This window comes from Petaurus breviceps, unplaced genomic scaffold (assembly GCF_028583685.1).
Source record: "Petaurus breviceps papuanus isolate PSGF00001 unplaced genomic scaffold, PetGlider_PUasm1.0 551, whole genome shotgun sequence".
NCBI lineage: Eukaryota > Metazoa > Chordata > Mammalia > Diprotodontia > Petauridae > Petaurus > Petaurus breviceps.
Genome location: NW_027186372.1, coordinates 37,567,007 through 37,591,048, shown reverse-complemented (window position 1 = coordinate 37,591,048; position 24,042 = coordinate 37,567,007). Strand labels below are relative to the sequence as shown.

At 36.6% G+C, this 24,042-nt stretch overlaps 1 protein-coding gene across 2 annotated transcripts in view; it reads right to left on the bottom strand.

Moving 5' to 3' along the window:
• The window catches only part of LARS1 (leucyl-tRNA synthetase 1), a 57,364-nt gene that overhangs the window by 23,718 nt on the left and 9,604 nt on the right, over window positions 1–24,042 (bottom strand). For both annotated transcript variants that reach the window (XM_069102673.1, XM_069102674.1), the window contains 16 exons: window positions 22,511–22,672; window positions 21,871–21,983; window positions 20,167–20,230; window positions 14,707–14,774; window positions 14,378–14,603; window positions 11,029–11,116; window positions 10,854–10,930; window positions 8,723–8,776; window positions 7,802–7,942; window positions 5,568–5,645; window positions 4,233–4,318; window positions 4,074–4,139; window positions 3,883–3,965; window positions 3,356–3,494; window positions 2,153–2,365; window positions 940–997 (listed from right to left, as the gene is read on the bottom strand). In XM_069102673.1, the coding sequence (XP_068958774.1) occupies window positions 940–997; window positions 2,153–2,365; window positions 3,356–3,494; window positions 3,883–3,965; window positions 4,074–4,139; window positions 4,233–4,318; window positions 5,568–5,645; window positions 7,802–7,942; window positions 8,723–8,776; window positions 10,854–10,930; window positions 11,029–11,116; window positions 14,378–14,603; window positions 14,707–14,774; window positions 20,167–20,230; window positions 21,871–21,983; window positions 22,511–22,672 (1,716 nt within the window). The remainder of the gene's footprint in view (window positions 1–939; window positions 998–2,152; window positions 2,366–3,355; window positions 3,495–3,882; window positions 3,966–4,073; window positions 4,140–4,232; window positions 4,319–5,567; window positions 5,646–7,801; window positions 7,943–8,722; window positions 8,777–10,853; window positions 10,931–11,028; window positions 11,117–14,377; window positions 14,604–14,706; window positions 14,775–20,166; window positions 20,231–21,870; window positions 21,984–22,510; window positions 22,673–24,042) is intronic.

Here is a 24,042-nt window from a genome sequence, read left to right as displayed (position 1 = left end):
TGCATACAGAGGGTACCGTAATGTAGTGTGTAGCACAGGGGATCATCTTCACTACAGTAGCAATCTCAATAGGGCTTATTTTTGTGGGAGGGCTTATTTTAGAGGAATCTTACACAGTAAGGGGAGGGCTTATTTTCGGGATAGGTCTTATTATCAGGGAAACACGGTACTAAGTGTCTGAGGCTGGATCTGAACTCATGAAGATGAGGCTTTTTGATTCCAAATCCAGTGCCTCTATCCAGCACTTCTTAAACTGTGAGTCAAGTGGAGAAAAGTTGAAGAAGTCCTGCACTATACCAGCTAGCTTACTCTACACTGAGTGTAGAGTACATCCCTTCTAATAAGGAAATGACCTTCAACAATGCAAACCAGCAACTACTGTGTAACTTGTAACTGTAGTAAGTTATCTGAGACACTAAGAATGAGTCATTTGGCCAGTAGGCATCAGAAATGAAATTCAGTCAAGTTTTAACGACTGCCTGGCCATTACTAGGAATGGAAAATAGTATTTTTTCATATATAAAATTTTACCTTTAAATAGTTAAGATTTGTATGTGAAATTTCTTTAAATTACTAGCTAGTCTTTCCTAACATAAAAATAACGGCACTATATAAGTTAAGATCTTTAACTATGACCCTACTAAGCACAATTTGAATCATCCTTTTCTTTCTTGTACTAATAATAACAATTATATAGCAATATTCCCCATACTTCTCAAATTCCTCTTCTCTACCTCACTAACTCATTTTTAAAGATAATTTAATCTATTTTGTGGCATTGCCTTACATTTTAATGAAGACATTTTCAACTTAATATTTAATACTTCGGGCTACTTAACCCTAAAGGGCAGTTTTGTAAAACATTAAAAAATACATATCTAAAATAGAAAGTATGTATTGGCTCCAGAATCTTAAATCAAGAGTGCCACAGACTCTTACCTTTTCAGAATTCAGGAGGAGGTGTCCATTTGCTCTCACAGCTCTTGGCCATTTCTCACTGCATTTAAGGAACATTGTTACCTTCTTGTTATTTTTTTAAAGAAGATAATGGTTTTGATTTGAAATCTTAGGAAAATGGAGAGTTCAAACAACTTAAGTGAAAAGTACCTATCAGTTATCCAATTCCTTTAAAGTAACTTTAACACAATTCAGAAAATGAAACTAGTGAAACAGACACAGAATATTGCATTCATTTGAATCCTACACAATTTTCCCTATTCAAAAATCTATATTATTGGCCTTTTATTCTTGAACAAAGAAAACTAATTTCATTCAAAAGACATGAAATCACAAGGGAATTTTTTATTTTGACTAGACAAGAACACCAGCAAGAGAATGAATGGGGTAGACAAAGAATAGCTCTTGTCTTAGGCCTAACGTTTACTAATTATATCTTTAAGATCTGAGTTCTGGTTCTAGTTGTGTGACTCTGGGTCAGGTCTCTTCTCTATGCCTCAGTTTCTTCAACTGAAACACAAGAGGTTGGACCAAGTGACCTTTAAAGTCCTATTAGTGCTAATGATCAAAATTATTTGACTCCTCATACTAATCTAATCAATAATACCTTTTGGTTCTATAATTAGCAAAGTCAAACAAGTAACCCAAAAGGCCATGTCAATCACTGACATAATAGTTACCTATCCTAAAGTGACATTCACTATGGATTTAGATATCTATGTGGCTTGATGCAAGATATGGGAATAGGCTTCTTAAATTTCTATTTTTAAGATAAAAAATCATTTAGGTGGCAAACAACAATATTTTGGATCACTTGTTAAAACTCTCTCAATGGGTAGTACACATCATCACTAAACATATCACTTAAGAATATATTTCTCCATCTTACAGAGTACAATTTTTCCATGTTCCAAAGAACTTTAAAGGGTAGTATGGAGACAAATGTTGATGTTGCAAACAAAGATATAGAGGTAAACCTTTGCCCTACACAGTTCACAGATTTCAACTTTCAGACACAACCTTTAAAATATAGAAGAATCAGTCTTTATTGGCATGAGGAAAAAATCCAAAATAATCCTAAAGCAAAGGTCACTCAGAGCTCACCAACAAAACAACTAGATCCCAAATCACTGTAACTGACTAACTTCATGGCATTTCCTTTGCTACCAAACACCACAGCCTTCGTAGCACTCACCTCTGCCCCGGCCACATGGCCACATGATTATAGAGATAGTATGAAAGATGATTTGGAACAAGATCCTTGCCAGATACGCGAAGATCCACTGGATACCAGAACTCAAACTCTTCCTTCAACTTATCTAATTTTTCCTTTGGGATCATGGTTTTAGGGAATGGAGCCTCCTTGAAGAATATATAATCCCAAACTTCTTTGGTCATCTCTTGTGCTCTATAGAACAACAATTGTACCTTGGTAAGGAGCATCCTGGAACTTTTCAGGCAACTAAGGAAGTGAAGAATTCTTAAGCAAAAGATTATGAAAGAAAAACACTGCAGAAGTATATATAGTACAATTTCAAGGAAACTGAACTGAAGCATGAAATAGGAGTCTCTATTTCAGTGTAGATGAAATAAATACAGGAAATGTTCCTCATAATAGTGTTTAAGGACAGAAGAAAGATAGAAAGAAAGAAAATAGAAAGAAATAAATGGCTATTTTTTTCTTTATCCTCATTCCAATAATGAAAAAATTAAAAACACCATTAAATGAACCTTGTACCCCGGATATTTTTTTTTGGTAGGTACTTGGGAGGAAACCAGACCTGTAACTTCACTGACAAAGGAAAACTCCCTCCAATAATGCAGGTTGTCATCTCCTCTGCAATTTATAATCTAGAAAGTTGACTGGGGAACTCAGAGGTTAAATGATTTGCCAGAGTCACAGAATTCATATATGTAAGTTAATTCTTGAACCCAGGTTCTCCTGACACCAAGACCAGCGATAGATGGTCCAGTCTAGTCACTATACCATGCTGCCTCTCTGGCCCAGACATATAGTTTTGTTGTTTTATTAAGCAACTGGTTTCATACAATAATAATATTTCAATATCAATTCAATAAAAAACTCTGCTAGGTGTGGTGGCACATATTTGTAATTGTTGCTAGTTAGGAAAGTTAAGGCTAGTGGATCAACCTGTCTCAAGAGTTCTAAGTCGACAAAGGGCTAATGTCAACTGGATAATTCGTTAAGCTCCCTAAAGAAATGGGCCATCAATGCTGCCAAAGAAGGAGCCAACCAGCTCAGATTGAATAAGACGGCAAAATGCAGTCTCAAAACAAAAACACATTTCACAGCTTTGAGTATTAAAAATATTATTATTTACACATACATACAAATAATGTTCCCTATTCCCAGCTAACCAGGAAATAGCTAACTAACCTGATGCCTAATGGAGATTCTGCCTGCCCGTGCAAATTTCCCCCTTGCAGCAAGTGTGCAACTGTGTAAAATGCCATATAAATAGTGGAATCAGAGAGCGATTCAATCAGCCACTGTTCATCCCAAGGCAAGTGAGTACCTACAAGAGGAACAAAGAAGAGATGATAATCCAAGAATAAGTAACCAAGTAATCTAAGAAACATATTGCCTAGGGAATTGCACACAGTATCTTGAACATACTTTTAAATAGGGAATTTCTCCTTGAGAAAAACAAGGTGGGAAAGTGTTTTAGAATCTCTTTCCATATGAAGGTCAGCTCACGAAAGTTAAGTTACAATCTAAAGGGTTAAAAGGAGGTCCAATTGCTGGAACTAAATACTGTCAGTATTAATAATGGCCCAATTTCCTCTCATCCTTCTGGTTTAGAAAGGCCTATTATTAAGTGGCCAAACAAGTAAGTGATTTCCAACCATTTGCATCCCTGTCAAAGACATGGGTCAAAAAGGGGAGTTGTGTAAGATACCTACCTAAACCATACGTTCTTGAGCAAGCATGTTCCTGTAACCAACTTAAAGTAGCTTCAAAATTCCTCCTGGTCTCATCACAGAAGCTAAGTGAGATAAATAAGAAGTCTGTTTCTCTTCACCTTTGAACCCTTCTTCCTTCCATCCCTCCTCTCTCCTTTTTCCACCTTCATCTATTTTCTTTTAGGACTTACGTCTCTAAATCTCGTAAGCACTGGGAGGTCTGATTCTTCCAGTTTTCCTCACCATAATCCAAGTACCTGCAAGTCAGTAAATTGATTTCAAGAGAAAGCGTCAAAGGGATGACCCCAGTGACTGAAGGATATTTCTTTGTCCTTAGAAAGAGAACTCACCACTGGTCACATAGAGCCACAACACATTCATCAGAAGATCTAGAGATCACTTGCTTCTCTGGCTCCATGTAAATAAGTGCTTCCCCCTGACAGAAAAGATAACTCAAACCAATAAGTATATATGGGCTATCACTGTAAAGTTAGAGTTCTGCCTAAGAACAAACAAAATTCAACTTTCACAAAAACCGTTCCACCATTTTCATTATGATTCCCATTATGCTAGCCCAATCCCCTTCACAGGAAGGGGATATCACCTGGTCTTCCATCTCACAATTCAGGCTCAAGAACAAACAAAAATCTAAAGCAGGTTCATTACAGACCATTTGTTCTCTCCTTTCTTCCCCTATTCCTAGGATATTCCTTGTCAGCTCTGAATGAAGCAAGGATAGTTTTCACCAATCCCCTGGATTGGAAGATTATGCTTCCTATTATAGCTGTGAAGCACACAACATTTCTTATCCAAGCTTTAATCCCCAAGAGCACTCAAAGCAAAGGGATCTTCATCTCAGTTGATCCTCCCCAAAGAAGAGTAGAAAGAAAACAAGAGATTAAATGCGTGGACCTACCACTGGAGAAGCTTAAAGCAAGATAAGTATAAACCTTTCTAACAGCTGCTCAAAGATTAGGGCATGGTTAGAATCTATTTTCTAGAGGCTACATCTGAGATAAAGAATGTCCATTAAAAGTTTGGTCATGTGTTTTCCCACCACTCTTGCCTAAGTATTCTTTCCCCAGACTGATCTGGTCAGGGCAGTTATTTTTTTTTTTAATAAAATTCAACAATATGACTCATACACATATTTTCTGCTCAGAATTCATTGTGCAGTTTAGACAGAGATTAAAATGTGCAGGGGGATAAAATGAAGACGTATTCGGGGGGTGCTGCTGATCTAAGCTCGCTGATACTGTACAGAGGAGGCTGTTTTAAGTTGTCTTTGGATAAGACAGTATGAGTACCACTAGCATTAGCATTATGTGCTCCTGATGCTCACTGATTTTTCAACTAGGTCAACAATTACCCCTCAGTAAATGAATATGACATCTTTGTTTGGTTTTTTTTTGGAGGGCGATTGGGGTTAAGTGACTTGCCCAAAGTCACACTAGTGACTAGTCACGGCTAGTTTTGTGTGTAAGTGTCTGAGGCCAGATTTGAACTCGGGTCCTCCTGACTCCAGGGCCGGTGCTCTATTCACTGTGCCACCTAGCTGCCCCTGAATATGACATCTTTAACATGATTGTATGGCCTACTGAAAAAATCATCACTAATTACACACAACAAAAGCAAACACCTATAACGCAGCTAGACAAAGTTTCCCAGGATAACTTCTCACTTACATTATCAATCATCTTTTTTTGAATAGTTTTCTTGACATCCTGGACCTTCTGCCCTTTGTATCCATCCACCACCATTATCTAAAAAGAAGAAAAAAACAAAACCAAAAGATAATTTATTAAGATATTGTAATGGGAATGTAAATTTTAAAGATCCCTGCCCCTAGGCTAAAGTGCACCTGGAGCCTGGGGTGGGAGGCTTGTTTTCCAGTAGATACTTTTTGATTGGCCAGTGGGTCCAAAAGGTTGTTACATTCTCTGAGCCAGGAGAAGGCTATATAAGCCCTGATGTGTAGCTTTGTTTTGGGGGCTCACTTTGAGAAGTGTTCTGTGATTTGATCTGGATTCTGGGAAGCCGTTGTCCAGAGCCCCCCCAGCTTTGAAAAACCCAGATGTTGATTGGGTATGGATGTAATGGTTGGACAGTTTGAAATCTGTCCACTTGATCTGTTTCTGTCTTGATAATTCTGCCTGTATACTTTGAAGTTCGGGGTGCTGACCTTTTTCCCCTGAACAAGGTAAATGATATATGTTTGACTGATTAAAGTAAGCTTGTTAACCCATTCTGCGTTGCTTTCCTTTATCAAAGCAGATCCAAGAACCTGTGGTGGCAACAAACCCTGAGGACACTTGGGGTGCTTGCTGCTACAGATATTTATCCTTCTGAGGTCCCTTCTTTCCAACCCTGAGATTTTGTGCTCGACATAATATATCAAAAAGCTCATTTTATTTCAACAATCATTAACAAATTTTATTTCTTGATCTGTTTCACAGGTCAAAAACTGTTTGATGGTTGTAAGCAGACCAGAACTAATAATGACTTCTATGTAAGAAGAGGCATAAAATATGTCACTGAGGACATGTATGACCAGAAAAGGAAACAGGCTGGTCATTTAGTAAAAGTAGAAGAAAACAGATGCACCACAAATCCTCTACACAAAAACCTGCCAAAGTACTAAGAATAATGTTATTCAAGGTTATGATTAAGAGTTAGACATGATATAATTTTAGTTAAATATTCCAACAGTCTCCTTCTCTCATTCAGTCCTCAATACTCTCACTTGTATTATTACAACCTTCTCCTAATCAATCTCCTTGACTCAAATCTTTCCTCTTCACGTATACCAAATTGATATACCCAAAGTACTGGTCCAACTATGCTACTTCCCTGCTCAAAAAACTCACTGGCTCCCTACTGTCTCTAAAACTCACAAGTCCTCTGGTTCAGAATGGAAACACTCTTCATAATCTGGTTCCAGTCTCCCTCTCCAGACTTGTGGCACATTATTTCCCTGCACATACTCCTAAATCATCTAAACACTGCTCCCTGTATAGAACATTCCCTTTAGAGTATTTCAGTTCCCATCCATCTCCAGGCCTTTGCACAGACTGCCCTCATGCTTTCATGCCCTTCCTCTTCACTTCTGCCTCTCTGAATCCCTAACCTCCTACAAGTCTCAGTTCAAGTACCTCCATCTACACACAGCCTTTCCCCATTTACTTCACTGCCAGTGTGTCCTTTGTTCAATTACTTTTCATTCCCTTATCTTTATATGTATATGCTGTTTCCACAGAAAGAATGTAAGCTGTTGGAGGGCAGGGTCTGGTTTTTTAATTTTTATTTTATTTTTTAAATTTTTTCTACTTAATAGTATTTTATTTTTTTCCAATTATATGTAAAGATAGTTTTCAACAGCCATTTTTATAAGACTTTGGTTTTCACATTTTTCTCCTTCTCTCCCACCCCCCTTCCCAAAACAGCAAGCAATCTGATAGAGGTTATACATGTACAATCACATTAAATATATTTCCACATTAGTCATGTTGTGAAAGAAGAATCAGAACAAAAGGGAAAAACTACAAGAGAGAAAAAAACAAGTGAAAACAGCATGCTTGAATCTGCATCCAGACACCACGGTTCTTTCTCTGGATGTAGATAGCATTTCAGGGATAGATGTTTGATCCTATGACCCTGGCTCTGCTACTTAATAGTGATGAGAGCAAATCCCTCTAACCCAGTACGCTGTAGCGTCCTCATTTGAAAAAAGATGAATTGCATTAAATAATTTCTAAGGTCCCTTCCAGCTCTAATATTCTATAGTTTCGTTAAAGAAGAAAACATTAACTCAAAGGGACTCCCCTCCTACACTTCGTTTTTTTTTTGTTTCTTTCATCTAATTAAAATACCATCAGACATGAAAAAAATCTAAACATGGAAAATGAAAATTATTACTTACACCTTCATAAAATCCTTTCAGATACAGTTGCTCCTTAGCCTCTGCAAGTTTCTCTCGGTCATTCTGGCTCTGGATTTTCAATTTGTCACAAATGCTTGGAGCAGAAAGGTTCCCAAAGCCTGGGATTTCAATAACTGGCACCTGGAGAAAAGAGGGAATTTGCTCAAAATGTATGAATACAGGAACAGTTTTTGTGGGGCATAATCTTTTTGACTCATTCAGTGAGATGAAGTAATTTCAGATCATCTTTACTACTACAAAAATAGATGACTTTATGGTATATATGGTAAATAACTCCAGAAGTCATTTTGTTTTCTTTACCACCACAACCACCACCAGAGCTCCATATACTACTCCACCTGACCCTGCAGCAGCTCTTAAAATCCCAGCAAAAGAATGTCAGAAACTAACATTGTAGATCTGATCTTGTTTTGGTTTGTAATAAATAAAAGACTTCTGAGTTTCCTCATGAAATTTAGCTGTAGAAAATGAAATTCTTGCATGTACAGTCACCAGACAGTAAATTTAATCACATGCAAAAATATACAAAATGAAGCAGGGTGTGGTTTTGTTATTTTTCTTAAAGCATTTAATAAGTACCAAGGCATAATTGTGGCTTTTTAAATCAGGACATTGACTATTTTTGTAAGAAAGGGTTACATAAAAACAAGTTGGGCAGAGAACTATCATTTCAGAATTGTAGATCCCAAGTGCTAAAAATCAATCAGTCATAAGAAATTCCTAACTTGGACATTTTTCTTTCCTCCCAGTCTGTAGCACCACTGAAACTAGAGGAAACCATTAGCAAATTCTTCTCTTCTCTTTAGATACTTCTCCCATCACTGTCTTTTTGGGTCAGAGAAATATGAGTTTCTTATCTAAGACATACAAGGCCTGACTAGTCTACATTTATGCACTCACCGGTTCAAAAGGCATGATCATTTCATCCTTGATTCCATACTTTGCTCTTAATGCCTACAAAAAAAATTAAAGTTAAAAAATACATATTCTACACCAAACTACATTTTATAGTTTGTACAATGAACTTAATTGAGAAAAGTAAAATTGTAGAAGTTTTACTATTTTTTTTGCTCATGATTTCCTAATCACTCACTCAACAAGAATTTATTAAGTACTTACTAGACTTGTACCAGGCACAGTGCTAAGCCCTGGGAATACAAAGAAAAACTGAAGAGCCTGCTCTCGAGGAGCTTTTATTCAAAAGGGAGAGAGAATGTGTACAGAGAGCAGTGATTCTCTAACTCTTTGATCTCAGATGCTCTTAAAATCTGTGCTCTTAAAAATTAGTGAAGACTCTTCCCCTGCCCCAAGAGCGTCTGTTCATATGGGCTATATCTACTGATATTTACACTACTAGAAATTAAAACGCCTTAGAATTATTATGAAAATTTTTGAATTCATGGATCCTCTGAAAAGGTCTCTGAGAACTGCTAATAGATACAGATATAAAACACATATAAAGTAGATATTAGGCACCAGCAAACGAGGAGACTGGAAAAGGCCTTTTGCAAAAGGTAGTACTTGAGCTGAGTCCTGAAGGAAGTCAGAGATCCTGAGGCAGAATTGAGGAGGGAAGGCATGTGAGGAGGCATAGGGGACGGCCAGTACAAAGGCATGGAGACAGGCAGTTAATTGTTGGGAGAGGTAAGAAGCAGGCCAATGTAGCTAGATTGTAGAAAAAAACATGGTGGAAATAAAGCCTAAGAAGGCAGGAAAGGAAGGGTCAAGCTGCAAAGGGTCTGTGAATGCCCAACAGAGGATTTTATATCTGATCCTAGAGGGAACAGGAAACCACTGGAATTTATTGTGTAGAGGGGAAAGAATCACGGGCAGATCAGCACTTTAGAAAAATCATTTGGCAACTATACAGTAGATGTAGTGAAAACTTGAAGCAAGAAAACCAATTAGGAGGATATTTTAAAAGTCCAATATTCCTAAGGAAAACAACACAAAAAACAAACATAAACACTGAAAAACTCAAAAAGGGGTCCAACCATCTCAAGAGACATATCAATTGAAACAAAACTATTCTTAAAACAACAATGAATTCTCTAACTAGGTAGAGTCAATACACAACCAACACTGCCCCCCTCCAAAAAGAAAAAAAAGAATTTACTATGAAAATCCTCAAGATTAACATTATAATTTTTAGAAAGATGCTCAGATTTCTATATGAAAGATAAATACAATGATAAAGATAAAAACAAAAAAGAGTACTTTTCAAAAACATATATACTATGGATATAAATTTTTTTAAAAAACATTAAAAGGAAGCCAAACTGAGCAACTGTAATAGCCGATCGCAATCCAAAAGAACCGCTAATAAAGCCTATCTCTCTTCAGTGGAGTTGGCAAACTAAGAAGGGTACAATGCTTTTCTCTTCAATTTTCCCAATCAGAAGTCAGGCCAACACTCTTGGACGTTGTAGGGGAGGACATGAAGGAGCTAAGGCAAAAAACTGCTAACTCTCATTGTCATCTGGACTCTGCCTCCAGGGATATAATGTCAAATATGTTTTCAGACTGGGTTACCGTATCAGTTGGTTTTGCTTAACTATTTTTCTTTGTTACAAAGTTCAATTCAGGGATAGGGGCTGGTAATAGGGTATATCCAGAAATAATTGGCATGTTAAAAAACAAAGAACATCAATAAGGCTTGTTTAAAAAGAGGGAAAAAAAAGCATTTTGGGATAGTATTCTATTTAGAATTGTTAATGATAAGGTTATACATAATGACTGGTATCTTGAACTTGAAATACTTATTAGTCCCCTTGATGATCATTTACTAGCCTCTATATAACAAGATATCAAAAGTGAAATGTAGGGGGCGGCTAGGTGGCACAGTGAATACAGCGCCGGCCCTGGAGTCAGGAGGACCTGAGTTCAAATCCGGCCTCAGACCCCAAACACAAAAAAACTAGCTGTGTGACCTTGAGCAAGTCACTTAACCCCAATTGCCCTCCAAAAAGGCAAAAAAAAAAAAAAATGAACCATAAAAGCCTTAACTTCAGCAAAAGAGAAAGATACTGACCTGCTTTTTCTTCAAGTCTCTGAAAGCAGCTACATCATCTGGAGAATCAGAGGGAACACTTGTGACCACACCAGTGCCTTGTGAAAGAAAAAAACCAAACAGAATTAACTAATAGCAAAATGCCACAACCGGAATATGTATTACAAAGTACCGAGCAAGCATTAACTCTTTTTACCTTTGTCCTCTTTAATGGTGAGCATAGGAAGTGTATATATCACCTTGAAGCATGTCAAAGGTGCGGAAAGGGCTGCACCCATAAGTTCCTGCACAAGATAAACAAGTAATATGAAAAGCAAAAGAAATGCTTTCTTTTTCATAATAAAATAGTAAACAATGTTCTATTAAACCCAGTTTCAATTTAAACTGGCTGCCAGAGATCATTACAAACAATTCTCAAATATCCATGACTAAGAGTTCTTATGGTGCCCTTCAGACCTAAGATAAAAGCGAGTCTAAGGCTCCACATTATAAAGTTAAAACTTGGAGAATAATATCAGAGAAAATGAATGAGAGAGTGAGTGGGCATATCTCTGTTCATGTACGTGAAAGTTTAACTCAATTAAAAATTATCATTAAAGAACTATTTACTGTTTGGTGCTATGAATGTCTATTCTTTTCTCTATTTGACTATACTACTACTATCTCAAGCTACAAAATTATTAATTATAATCATTTTTATATGTATCAAACTATGTTTTTTTTTAACCTATTCAAAATATTAGAAAAATTTTCCTTGATATATCTAGAAATTTCTTCCTAGGTATACATTTCAGGGATATATACACATATTAATCCTAAATGCTGCTTTGGTGACTGTGTAGTATGTCTCAAAAAAAGAGCTATTAAGATGATGGTTAAATCTATTTTCTTTTTAAATTTTCAGAAGTGAAAAAAAAAATCTAAGCTCTATATGGAAACTCTCCATAGAAGTATCAGAGATTGATTTATGGTATGAATGTTACAAATTGTAAAACCAAAGCCAACTTTTATTTTAAGGTTATAGCAATTGATTCTTTCATTTATTCAATAAGCAATGATTCTGACCTCACTGATGAAGAGTTAAAAATCAGGCTAATGTGGCCTTTGTCCTCCCTTCCCAGACAACTCTACAGTACTAGTTAATCTGATACACTTCTTTTCTCACTATCAAAGTTAGTTTTATCAACATAGAAAAGTAAAGAAAAAGATATCCATGTCCCTTTAAGTGGGTTGCAGTTTATATACCTTTTTACTGTTTCCAGCATTTTTATTATAGTGTTTTGCACAGATTAAAGTGCTTAATTTTTTTTTTTTGCTTTTTGGAGGGCAATTGGGGTTAAGTGACTTGCCCAAGGTCACACAGCTAGTAAGTGTTAAGTGTCTGAGGCCGGTCCTCAGGTCCTCCTGACTTCAGGGAGGTGCTCTATTCACTGCGCCACCTAGCCGCCCCTAAGGTCCTTAATTTTGAATTGAATAGAAAAATAATTTAAAACCAGACAACAGAATCACAAACTATTAGGGCAAAAAAGAGAACAAACTAGACCAACCCCCACTAAATCCTCCCAGATGCCAAGATGGCTTTGGACTAAAATTTTTCTTTTAAAAACATTTTTCCCCGAGGAAGAATTCAGATCTGCGATTTCCTCAGTATGGGGAACTCTTAATGTAGGAAACTCTATTCATTCATCTGTAACTTATAGTTAGAGAGTTGCCTGGAGCACTGAAAAATTAAAAGAATCATGGTCACACAGCTAGTATTTGTCAGGGCCAGGAACTGAAACCAGATCTCCCTGACAGTAAGATCAGCCTTCTATCCACTTTGCTACCCTTCCTTTTTAAAAAAAATGTATGTAGCTACAAAATTAGCAAAGATGGAAAAACATGGAAAGAATCAAAGTTTAAGAGGTTATAGAAAAACAGGAACATAAATAATACACTATGGGTGAAGTTGTGAATTGGTCCAGCAATTCTGGATAGTAACTTCAAAGTATTCTAAGAGAGTAAGAATATTTCCATATCCTTTAAACTAGTTATGACACTGCTAGGCATGTATCCCAAGAAGGAAAAGAAAAGTCTGATACCCACCAAAATACGTACAGTAGCACTCTTTTTAACAGCAGAGAAGAGTAAACAGAGTAGATGCCCATTAATTGGAGAATGGCTAAACAAACTGTGGTATGTAAATGTAATAGAATATTATTTCCACTACACTATAAGAAACAACATATATGAATAAATACAGAGAAGCACAGGAAGATTTATATGAAATGATGTGAAGTGAGCTAAGTAGAACCAAGAAAGTAATATGTACAATTACAAAAAATGCACATTAAAAAAAATGTAACTGCACATGGTATAATTAAAATGACCAAGCCTGGCCCTTAAAGAAAAGATAAAAAAATTACTTCCTTCCCTCCTTTGCAAAGGTAGAACTATGGGGATGGAACGATGCATATATACTGTCAGACACAGATGATGTGTTGGTAGTTACACGAACTACTTTTTTTTACTCTTTTTTATTCTTTGTTGCAAGGAAACAACTCCTCAATGGGTAGGAGAGGTTTATATTTGGAAAAGAAAGTGATGTAAAAGAGCAATAAAAAGTTTTAAAGAGTAAAATAAAAATAAAATGGTTATAGCTATAAAGGATAAACACCTAGTAAAGAGTAACACACGTAAAATGCTGGTGCTAAAGCACTGATACAAAAGATGACGGGCACCAAGCCTGGCTATTTAACATCAAAAACACAAGGAAGAGCAAGAAGCTTGCATTTTTCTCTCAGATCTCGAGAATAGCAACCCAAGGAAAGGTCATGTTTTTCATACCGCATTTCAACAACAGAGAAAGTTCTGCAGCCATAGAAGAATAGAAAAAGATCAAAAGGGGCATGACAAACAGTACAAGAAAGCCCATTTCCCTGAAGCCCACACCATGTGGAAGAGCAGCCCATGCAAAGGGGATTGTTTTGGGGAAAGTTTTGGTGTGGAAGCAAAGCAGTCTGATTCTATCGTCAAGAACTGCATTAAGACTCCAGTTAATTAAGAAAGGCCAAAGAGAAAAAAAAAAGAAATCACTACTTTGATAATGGGAATGATCTTTATGGAAACCTGAACTTTCTTCAGAAAACAGATGAAATTTTGGTTTCTGGATCTGCTCACAAATCTCACGTTATCAGTGATAACTCCAGAATCTACTCCAAGGTTGTGAAAGTCAATGGTGTTCCTATTCTAGCCTTGTACTAAGTTAATAAGGAAAGACAAAAAAAAAAAAAAAACTGTACGATACCATTGTCAGAGTAAATAAATTTTCATGTTAAAAAAGAAAATTCATGCTTCTATACCAACAATGGCAGCTCAGACTATTCAAATATTAACATAATAGCTAATGCAAATGTTAAATCTCTTAAGGATATCTTTTTTCCATTCACCATTCAGCAAATATTTAATGAGCTTAAGTATACAGTACTACAAATATTATCCCTCACAGCTACACATTTTCTACAAAATACAGCACTTAGCTAGAAAAGATCTGGTCCCATATTCACCTCTCCCATCAATTCCTTGACAACAGGTACCACTCCATTGTCCTTGGTAAAGCCCTGGTAAGACATGTTCCTAGCAGCTCTTTGGGTACAGATGAAAATATCACCATTTGCAGTCTCAAATCCAATGTATTTCATATCTGGGCGAATCCAGCAGTTAGTCTGTCCAAACATGGTCTCGGGTCTAAGAGTAGCGGCTACTAAAAAGATGTTTTTCCCTTTCAGGCCACTGTGAAGAAAAATGAATTATTAAACATGGAATACACTGAATATTTAACCAAAACTTCTAGGACACTCAGAAAAGACAAACATTTACTTCTTAATAATCCTACCTTAGTTTAGAGGGGTAAGGCTCAATCACTTTCATTTTTACTAATGTATATTCTTGAGGTCCAACACCCTAAATGAACAAAAGAATTACAAAAAACAGAAGACGTTTAGTAAACACAGAACTCCATTCTACACAGCTGCCAAAGTGATATTCCTAAAGCACAAGTCTGACCATGTCACTTCCTATTCAGTAAACTACAGTGGTTCTCCATTACCTCTAGAATCAGATATAAACTCTATGTCTGGAATTTAAACTATTTACATCCTGGAACCAACCTACCTTTCTGGCTTTAAGAAACATGACTAACCCTCGAACACTGCAAAGTCCAAGGAAACTGGCCTTCTCGTGGGCTGTTTCTCACTCTCAACAGTCTATCTCCCACCTCTGCCCCTTTTCATGGGCTGTCCTCCATGACAATCCTGAAATGTATTCCAGCCTTACCTCATCCAGGAAGACTTTCCAGTTCCCTTCAAACTTAGGTCAAGCAATGCCCTCCTAGATGAAGCCATTGCTAATTTTCCCCAATCCAATGGATACTGGGGCCTTTCTCAATAAAAACCATTTCCTTAGATTTTAGATGGATTTAATACTTGCTTACATGTGTACATGCAATTTCTCCCAACTGAATGTAAACACCCCAAATAGCACTTTTGGTTGGTAAAGTCTAGCACAGTTCCTGGCATGCAGTATGACCTTGACAAGTCTGACCTTCTGACCTCTGACTCAAACACCCTAAAAGAATTCTCTGCATAGTTTAAACAACTTATTCTTCTAAAGAAGATTCTACAAGCAGTCTGCTGATCATACTTGGAGGAACAGATTATGTTAAATATTCTACTTTGTGTATATACTGATATATGGAGGCCCAGAAGGCGCACCCCGCAGAGGCAGGCCTGGAAGAGGCCTGATCAACTCGGAGGGCAATTCTTCCCACCAACCACAAGGTCCACTACCAGGCCTATCACCAAAGGGCTGGGACTGGAAAGAGCAAGGTAAGAACCAAATGCAGGGGCCCCTGTCCCGGACAGCAAATACTCCTGGGGCTACCGCTTCATAGCCCAGAAATTTAAATTTTAAAAAAGCCCCTATCAGGACCTCCAAAGACCAGGATGACAGAGGGAACCTCGCCTACTCCAAACCCCCCCTCTGACCCTGAAAACATAGTAACTATTGCCCCAGGGCAAAACCCTCTACAGTAAAGGCTTGGGATCCCTAGAGGAAGGGTATGGCTAAGGCCCTGCCTCAAAATGGGTAGAAAGCAGACTACAAAGACTCTGGAGTCCTACTATGTTCAGAAGGAGGAACCAAACTCAGAGGGAGACAATGTGGACTCCACACCCACAGCTGAAACATCAACAGGGAATGGGTCCCAAGCATAGAAGGCTCTCCTAGATGAGATCAAAAGGAACTTTGAAAACTGAATGAGAGAGATAGAAGACAAAATGAATAATTCTCTCAAAACCAAAACTGCAGAACTAGAAAAACATTATAATGAAGAAAACATCTCTCTAAAAAGAGAAGTGTATGATATGGAAAAGGAGCTCCAAAAATTAACCAAGGAAAATGATTTGCTAAAAACTAGAATCAACCAAATGGAAACAAATAACTCTATGAGGAACCAAGAATTAGTCAAACAAAACAACAAGAATGAAAAATTAGAAAAAGAGGTAAAATACCTCAATGGAAAAATAACTGACCTAGAAAACAGATCCAGGAGAGAGATTCTGAGAATCATAGGCCTACCAGAAAATCATGATGAAAAAATGAGCCTGGACAACATTCTCCAAGAGCTCGTTAAGGAAAACTGCCCTGAGATACTAGAACCTGAGGGTAAAATAGAAATTTAAAGAATCCACTGGACACCTACTGAAAGAGATCTCAAATTGAAAAGTCCTCGAAATGTTGTGGCCAAACTCCAGAACTACCAGATAAAAGAGAAAATACTTCAAGCGGCCAGAAAGAAACAATTCAAAGACCGAGGGTCCACAGTGAGGATCGCACAGGATTTGGCAGCCTCTACATTGAAAGATCAGAGGCAGTGAAATACAATTTTCCGGAAGGCAAAAGAGCTCAGGTTACAACCAAGGATCATATACCCATCGAGACTGAGCATATTCTTCCAGGCAAAGAGATGGTCATTCAATGATATAACAGAGTTCCAGACCTTCCTGATGAAAAAGCTAGAACTCAATGGAAAATTCAACCTCCAATTACAGATGCAACAATGACATAGAAAGGTAAACAAGGAAAACACACACACACACACACACACACACACCCTGCTACTTGATAAGAGCAAACTGGCTATAGACAAGTAGAGGGTATGAGTATAAAATACACAAAATGACAATTTAAAAAAATCTTATTAAGGTCTACAAAGGGACTGCAATGGAAGAAGAGGAATGAATGAAGTGGAAAAGGGTAAATTATGCCACACAAAGAGGCATAAAAACAATATAGCAGAGGAAAAGAAGGGAGGAAGATGAGAATCATATGAGCTTTTTCCTCATTGGTTCTGGTACAAGGAGGGAATAACAACCAGTTAAGCATAGGACTCTATGGAGAAAAAAATGCAAAAAGTATCATTTTAGAGGGAAAGAGGGGAGGAAGAGGAGCTTCACATGAGATTTGTTCCTGTCATTCTTGGTAGAAAGAAGAAATAACATACTTCATTAAGTATAAAAATATCCTGCAGGCAGTAGGAAGGGGAAAGGGCTACGAAAGGAAGGGGGGGTGGTTAGCAGGGAGGGAAGAAGTAAGGGGAAAGGGGAGGAAAAGGGAGGGGGGCTGATAAGGGAATACTTAGGGAGGTGGTGGACAAAAGGAAAACTATTAAGGGGGGGAAGAAAGAAGGAAAGAAGGGGGAAAAATATGAGCATTAACAGGGGAGGGAATAAGATGGAGGAAAAGAAACAGATAACAATCGTAACTGGAAATGTGAGTGGAATGAACTCTCCCATAAAACAGACGGATAGCAGAATGGATTAGAACATAATCCTACAACATGCTGTTTACAAGAAACACATCTGAAACAGAGGGATACACACAGGGTAAAGGTAAAAGGCTGGAGTAAAATGTATCATGCCTCAGCTAAAGTAAAAAAAGCAGGGGTAGCAATACTTATCTCAGATAAAGCAAAAGCAAAAATTGACCTAATTAAAAGAGATAAGGAAGGAAACTATATTCTGTTAAAAGGCACCATCAAGAATGAAGCAATATCATTACTTAACATATATGCACCAAGTGGTATAGCATCCAATTTCCTAGAGGAGAAGGTAAAGGAATTAGAAGAAATAGATAGCAAAACTATACTAGTGGGAGACCTTAATCTCCCCCTCTCTGAACTTGATAAATCCAACCTCAAAATAAACAAGAAAGAAGTTAAGGAGGTGAACAGGATTTTAGAGAGGGTAGGTATGATAGATCTCTGGAGAAAACTGAATGGGGATAAAAAGGAATATACTTTCTTCTCAGCAATTCATGGCACATACTCAAAAACTGACCACATTCTAGGGCATAAAAACCTCACAATTCTATGCAGTAAGGCAGAAATATTAAATGCATCCTTCTCAGATCATGATGCAATAAAGGGACATGGAAAGACAGACTAAAAACTAATTGGAAATTAAACAATTTAATCTTAAAGAATGAGTGGGTCAAACAAAAAATTATAGAAACAATCAGTAATTTCATTCAAGAGAATGATAGTTATGAGACAACATACCAAAATTTGTGGGATGCATTAAAGGCAATTCTCAGGGAAAGTTTTATATCCCTGAGTGCATACATGATTAAATTAGAGAAAAGGGAGGTCAACGAATTGGGCATGCAATTGAAAAAACTAGAAAAAAGAACAAATTCAAAAGCCCCAATTAAATACTAAATTAGAAATATTGAAAACCAAAGGAGAGATTAATAAAATTGAAATTAAGAAAACTATTGAATTAATAAATAAAACTAAGAGCTGGTTTTATGAAAAAACCAACAAAATTGATAGACCCTCAGTCAATACGATAAAAAAAAAAGAAAGAAGAAAACCAAACTATGAGTATCAAAAATGAAAAGAGTGAATCTACCTCCAATGAAGAGGAAATCAAAACAATAATTAGGAATTATTTTTCCCAATTGTATGCACATAAATTTGACAATCTTAGGGAAATGGATGAATATTTACAAAAATACAAGTTGCCCAAATTAACTGAAGAGGAAGTAAATTACTTAAATAACCCCATCTCAGAAAAAGAAATTGAACAAGCCATCAGTCAACTCCCTAGGAAAAAAATCTCCAGGGCCAGATGGATTTACTAGTGAATTCTATCAAACATTTAAAGAACAATTGATTCCAATACTCTACAAACTATTTGGGAAAATTAGTGAAGGAGTCCTACCAAATTCTTTTTATGACACAAATATGGTATTGATACCTAAATCAGGAAGAGATAAAACAGAGAAAGAAAATTATAGACCGATCTTCCCTCATGAATACAGATGCAAAAATTCTAAATAAGGACTCATTTCTAAAATATACAGAGAATTGAGTCAAATTTATAAGAATACAAGTCATTCCCCAATTGATAAATGGTCAGAGGATATGAACAGGCAGTTTTCAGAGAAAGAAATTAAATGTATATTTATATATACATAATGCATATTAGCAGTTACATCAGAATTGAAAAGCTTTTTTTTAAATTACTCTGTTGTCAGTCGCTATCATAGAAGCCAATTAAGTTATAATATCAGGGTGGCTAGGTGGTACAGTGAGTAGAGTGCCGGCCCCAGAGTCAGGAGGACCTGAGTTCAGATCCGGCCTAAGACACTTAACACACACACAAAAAAACCTAGCCATGTGACCTTGGGCAAGTTACTTAACCCCAATTGCCCTCCAAAAAGCAAAAAAAACCCAAAAAATAAGTTACAATATCAAAGGCAGTACTATGTAATGATGGCATCAAAAGAGGGTTAAATGTGCAGATTCTAGTACTGACAATGATATGGTATATGCCCTTAGTTAGGTAAACTTAACCTTACTATACCTTAATTTCCTCATCTCATCATCTCATCATGTGAATATTCCTATTGACAGGTCCTGCAGGCCCTTGTCTTAACTGGGTGTAGGGCTTTGAAACTAAAGCTCTATCAGTTATGAAAATAAGCAAGAGAGTATATATAAATATTAAGAGTGTCCCCTTACTACTTCAACCAGCTAGTCATCTGTCTCATTCTAAGCATTGTACCCTCAACCTATCATTCTCTAAAGGAGATGTAGTGACAATTGTGGAAAATGGATCCTACCTGATACCTCAGAATAGAATGAACCCCGAGTCACTTTTATCATATGCTATACCACCAGAAGGATAAAGACGGTAAGGCATTAAAGACCTTCACCATCCAGGTGTTTCAAGTTTTTGTTTGGAAAGCCTTATGATTAGGCTTACAACTGTTCTATGCTCAAAATAATTACCTCGCCAGTTTGTCTATCATGGTCCATACAAGGCTGTCCATCTTTTGGAGAATAAATTGTATACCTACAAAACACACAGCAGAAAAAAGTACCATTGGGTAAAAGTGACAAACTACATTTCAATAGTCAGGCTTTACTCTGGATGTTACTTCTAACTACCACATACTGAGCTGAAGCTTGCATTCATTAATTATATTCTATAATCACAAATACTGAATTAAGGCTTCTTCTGTATTCATCAGAGATGTTACAATTAGAAAAACTTAATGAGGCTTCTTTGATGAAATTGAAGATTTCTGAAATTTAAAGATACTCATAAAATGTAGAGTTTTCATTTACAGGCTCGTAGAATTCACAAACTGAAAAGCGCCATAGAGATCACCTTCTTTAAACTAATTCAGTAAATGAGGAAACTAAGGCCCAAAGAAATTCAATGACTTGCTTAAAGTTACTCAGGAAGCAAAAAGCAGAATCTGAATTTGAATCCAGGTCCTGAGCCACTGTATTTCCTCTTATCCTTGTCCCTGTTTCTACACCTTCTCTAGTTACTGTCTTCATCTTTCTAGACCTCATGGATTAGCTCTACTGATGCATATGCTTCTCCTCAACTTAGAGATTCATCCTTCTCCATCCACATCTATCCCTTTCTCACTGCTCCTCCCCCTTTCCTTTTCATCTTTCCTCCTGAGTTCAAGTTGCTCTTTGAAAACTCTCTGTTCCATATGTACCTTCAAAGCATTAATATCAGCTTCTTGCTTCCCTTCTCACCACGGCACAGAGCTGGTATAATAGATCCAGCCCTGGATTTGGAGTCAGGAAGACCTTAATTTGAATAGTGTTTCAGATACCTAACCAGTTATCTGACACTTAGCAAGTCATTTAAACTCTTGGCCTCAACTTTTCTCATCTACAAAATGGAAATAATAATATTACCTACCTCATAGGGTTGTTATGGGTTTTCGGTAAGATATATATCTAAAGTGTTGTGCCAACCTTAAGTTATCATATAAGTATCAGCTACTACTATCATTAATGAATATCAGAGGTAGAAACAACCTTAAAGAACATCTAGTTCAATTTTTCATTTTATAGACAGAGAAACTGAACCTAGAAAAGGTAAGCTATTTTTTTATTCCCAGAATGAAAAAAGAGAAACTACATTTTTTCCTACTTTCAGTCTCAGACATAAGAATTGAGATCAAGGAGTCAACCTATAAGCAGAAAATTTCTGAAAGATCTTGGAAGATGATAACAGAGAAACTATTCAGAAGGAGTTTTTAGTCCTCCATATTAGGGGAACCCAGGGGATTTAAGGGCCAGTTACAGGCCAAGGGAAGAATCTCAAGCAATTAACTTTGGGAATAAAAATGCAAACTAAAATACTATGCATTTGTTCACCTTCCTGGTTGCAGATATTGATAACAATTTTTAGTTAAAATCCTAAAAACTAGGATTTCCAATAACCCTGGTTTAGTATCTTGCTAGTACATGGAAGGAACATTCAGAAAAAGATTAGACATCTCAGAAAGACAAAGACTTTAGAAGTAGGGATGCACAGTAGGATTGGGTAGAAGAGAATGGGGCTGAAGAGGGAAAAGCATAAAGTTAGAAAGGAGACTGCAAATGGTATAGAAAAAAGCTGTGGTACATGTGACACTTAGTCTTAATCATCACAGATATTATTATAATGAACACTATACTCACCGCTTTCCAAACTTTATTTTGTTCCTTTCCCTTAGTGTCAAAAACTGCCACTTAACAAAGGAATCATAGTAAGGATTAACATCAGTAGTAATGAAAGACCGTCGCCAGTCTACCTGTGAGAAAAAAATGAAATCCAAAAATATTAAGGTATAAAGGATCTATGAATATGTCTGCCACCATAACAATGACTTCATTTCATCTCGTGAAATTTTATTTTCTCACCTAACAATATGCTTGTTTTTTAATAAAGAGGGAAAAAATTGTACCATGTTTTCAGAAATGCTATGGAAATTTAGTATTCTAACATCTATTCATATCTATACATTTCCATAATGATCTTCTAAAAAATTAATTAATGAAAGTATAATTTTGACCTCTTTATAGTCTTTGAGCAGGTGATTTTATTAATTCTTTCTTATAATCACATAAATGTACATGCCAATACTACTTCTCTACCTTATTAAACTACGCAATTGTTAATTATATCTAGCTCTATAGCTTCTAATCTCTTGACAGTAAGAGCTCAGATTCATTAATATCCTTTCATTTCTAAATAAACAGTTGAACTGAATATTATATACCACTAACAACCTGCATTTCTTTACTAAAAGTAGCCTTTCTAGATTCAGGGGGAAAATACCTTCAGGCCCATTCTCTTTAGATCCTGAATAGCCAGTGGTGGAAAATAATCAAGCCAATGTTCAGCTTCAGAAAAATTCACTATTTCTTCATCAGACAGGCCCAGAGATTTCATAATTCCCCACTGGTACTTGGAGGACCCAGCCTTGGCAGCAGCTTTACTCTAGGAGCAATAACCAAAAATCAGCAACACCATGAAAGAACAGTAAAATTGTTTCTCAATAGTGTTCTCTTCAGAAGTATCAGTCTTCAGACTACTCCCATCAAATAATGAACTTCTTTATATCTCCTAATAGCTAAAATAACGCAAACTGACACTCTTAATTCTGATTTCAATGGTTTCTCTGATAATGAAGTTTAGATATCCAACCAATTGAATACACCTAGTAACTCCTTTCCACTGATTTTCTCATCTCCTAATATTGTCTCCTTTTTAAGATAGGTGATTTTTTTTTCAAATTCTTTCCAAAGTAATTAAACAAGAAAATTATCACGATTCTTTCAATTTAAAAGCATCTAGGATGTGCAAATCACCATGCTAGGTACTAAGGGGAAATCTAAGATTATTAAAACATGGTCCTTGCATTCATGAAAGTGATAATCTAGCACCAAAAATATGACAAACACAGCCCAAACTTTGCAGTCCCTCTAAACAGTACCAGATGAGAGAACTTGGGCCATGAGGTAATTCTCCTATAACCAGGGCAATGAAAAAAAAAAGATATGACATATGCCATTAATGAAATGCCTGCAGAGGAATGATGAATATCATTGAAGTTTCATATAATATTTAGAGTTTCAACTGTTGGAAGAATAAATATAAGTTGATCTATGTCCAAGTACTGGATGACTAAATAAACTGTATGAAAAAAAAGATCCATGTAGTTATATTTTTAAAAAATATTTCTTGTGCTATCCAAAAAGGGAAGCCTGAAAAGTCTAACCTGTTCATACCAACAATTAGGATCACTAATGTTTCAGAATTATAGTTATTTAAAAGAGCTAAGCATTAGTTTTTAATTTTAAAAGGTCTCCCTCCCAAAAAAGTTGCTGATATATCAGAACAAAGGAATTAGGTGGACCAATTTGGGCTGTTACACTCTTCTGGTCAAGAAACTTAGCATTGAGCATTATATTTATATAGTTAGAGGCACCAACAAAGAATTTCCATCACCAACAATAAAATACTACCAGTCACAGATATACAGCATAATCCCAGAGCACCAGAATCTACTGTTCCATCTTAAAATCTCATTGTCCTTTTTTAGCTATAAGTAATCATTCATAGAAGCTCTCTCTCCAGTCTACTTTTATATTTGTCGAATAACTGAAAGGCCACCAATTACCATCCTGTCCCCCATACCACAGACTAATTAGGAAATCAATTTAAAAATATCTTGGGATTGGGTGGCTAGGTGGCGCAGTGAATAGAGCACCGGCCCTGGAGTCAGAAGGACCTGAGTTCAAATCCGGCCTCAGACACTTAACACACACACACACACACACACACACACACACACACACACACACACA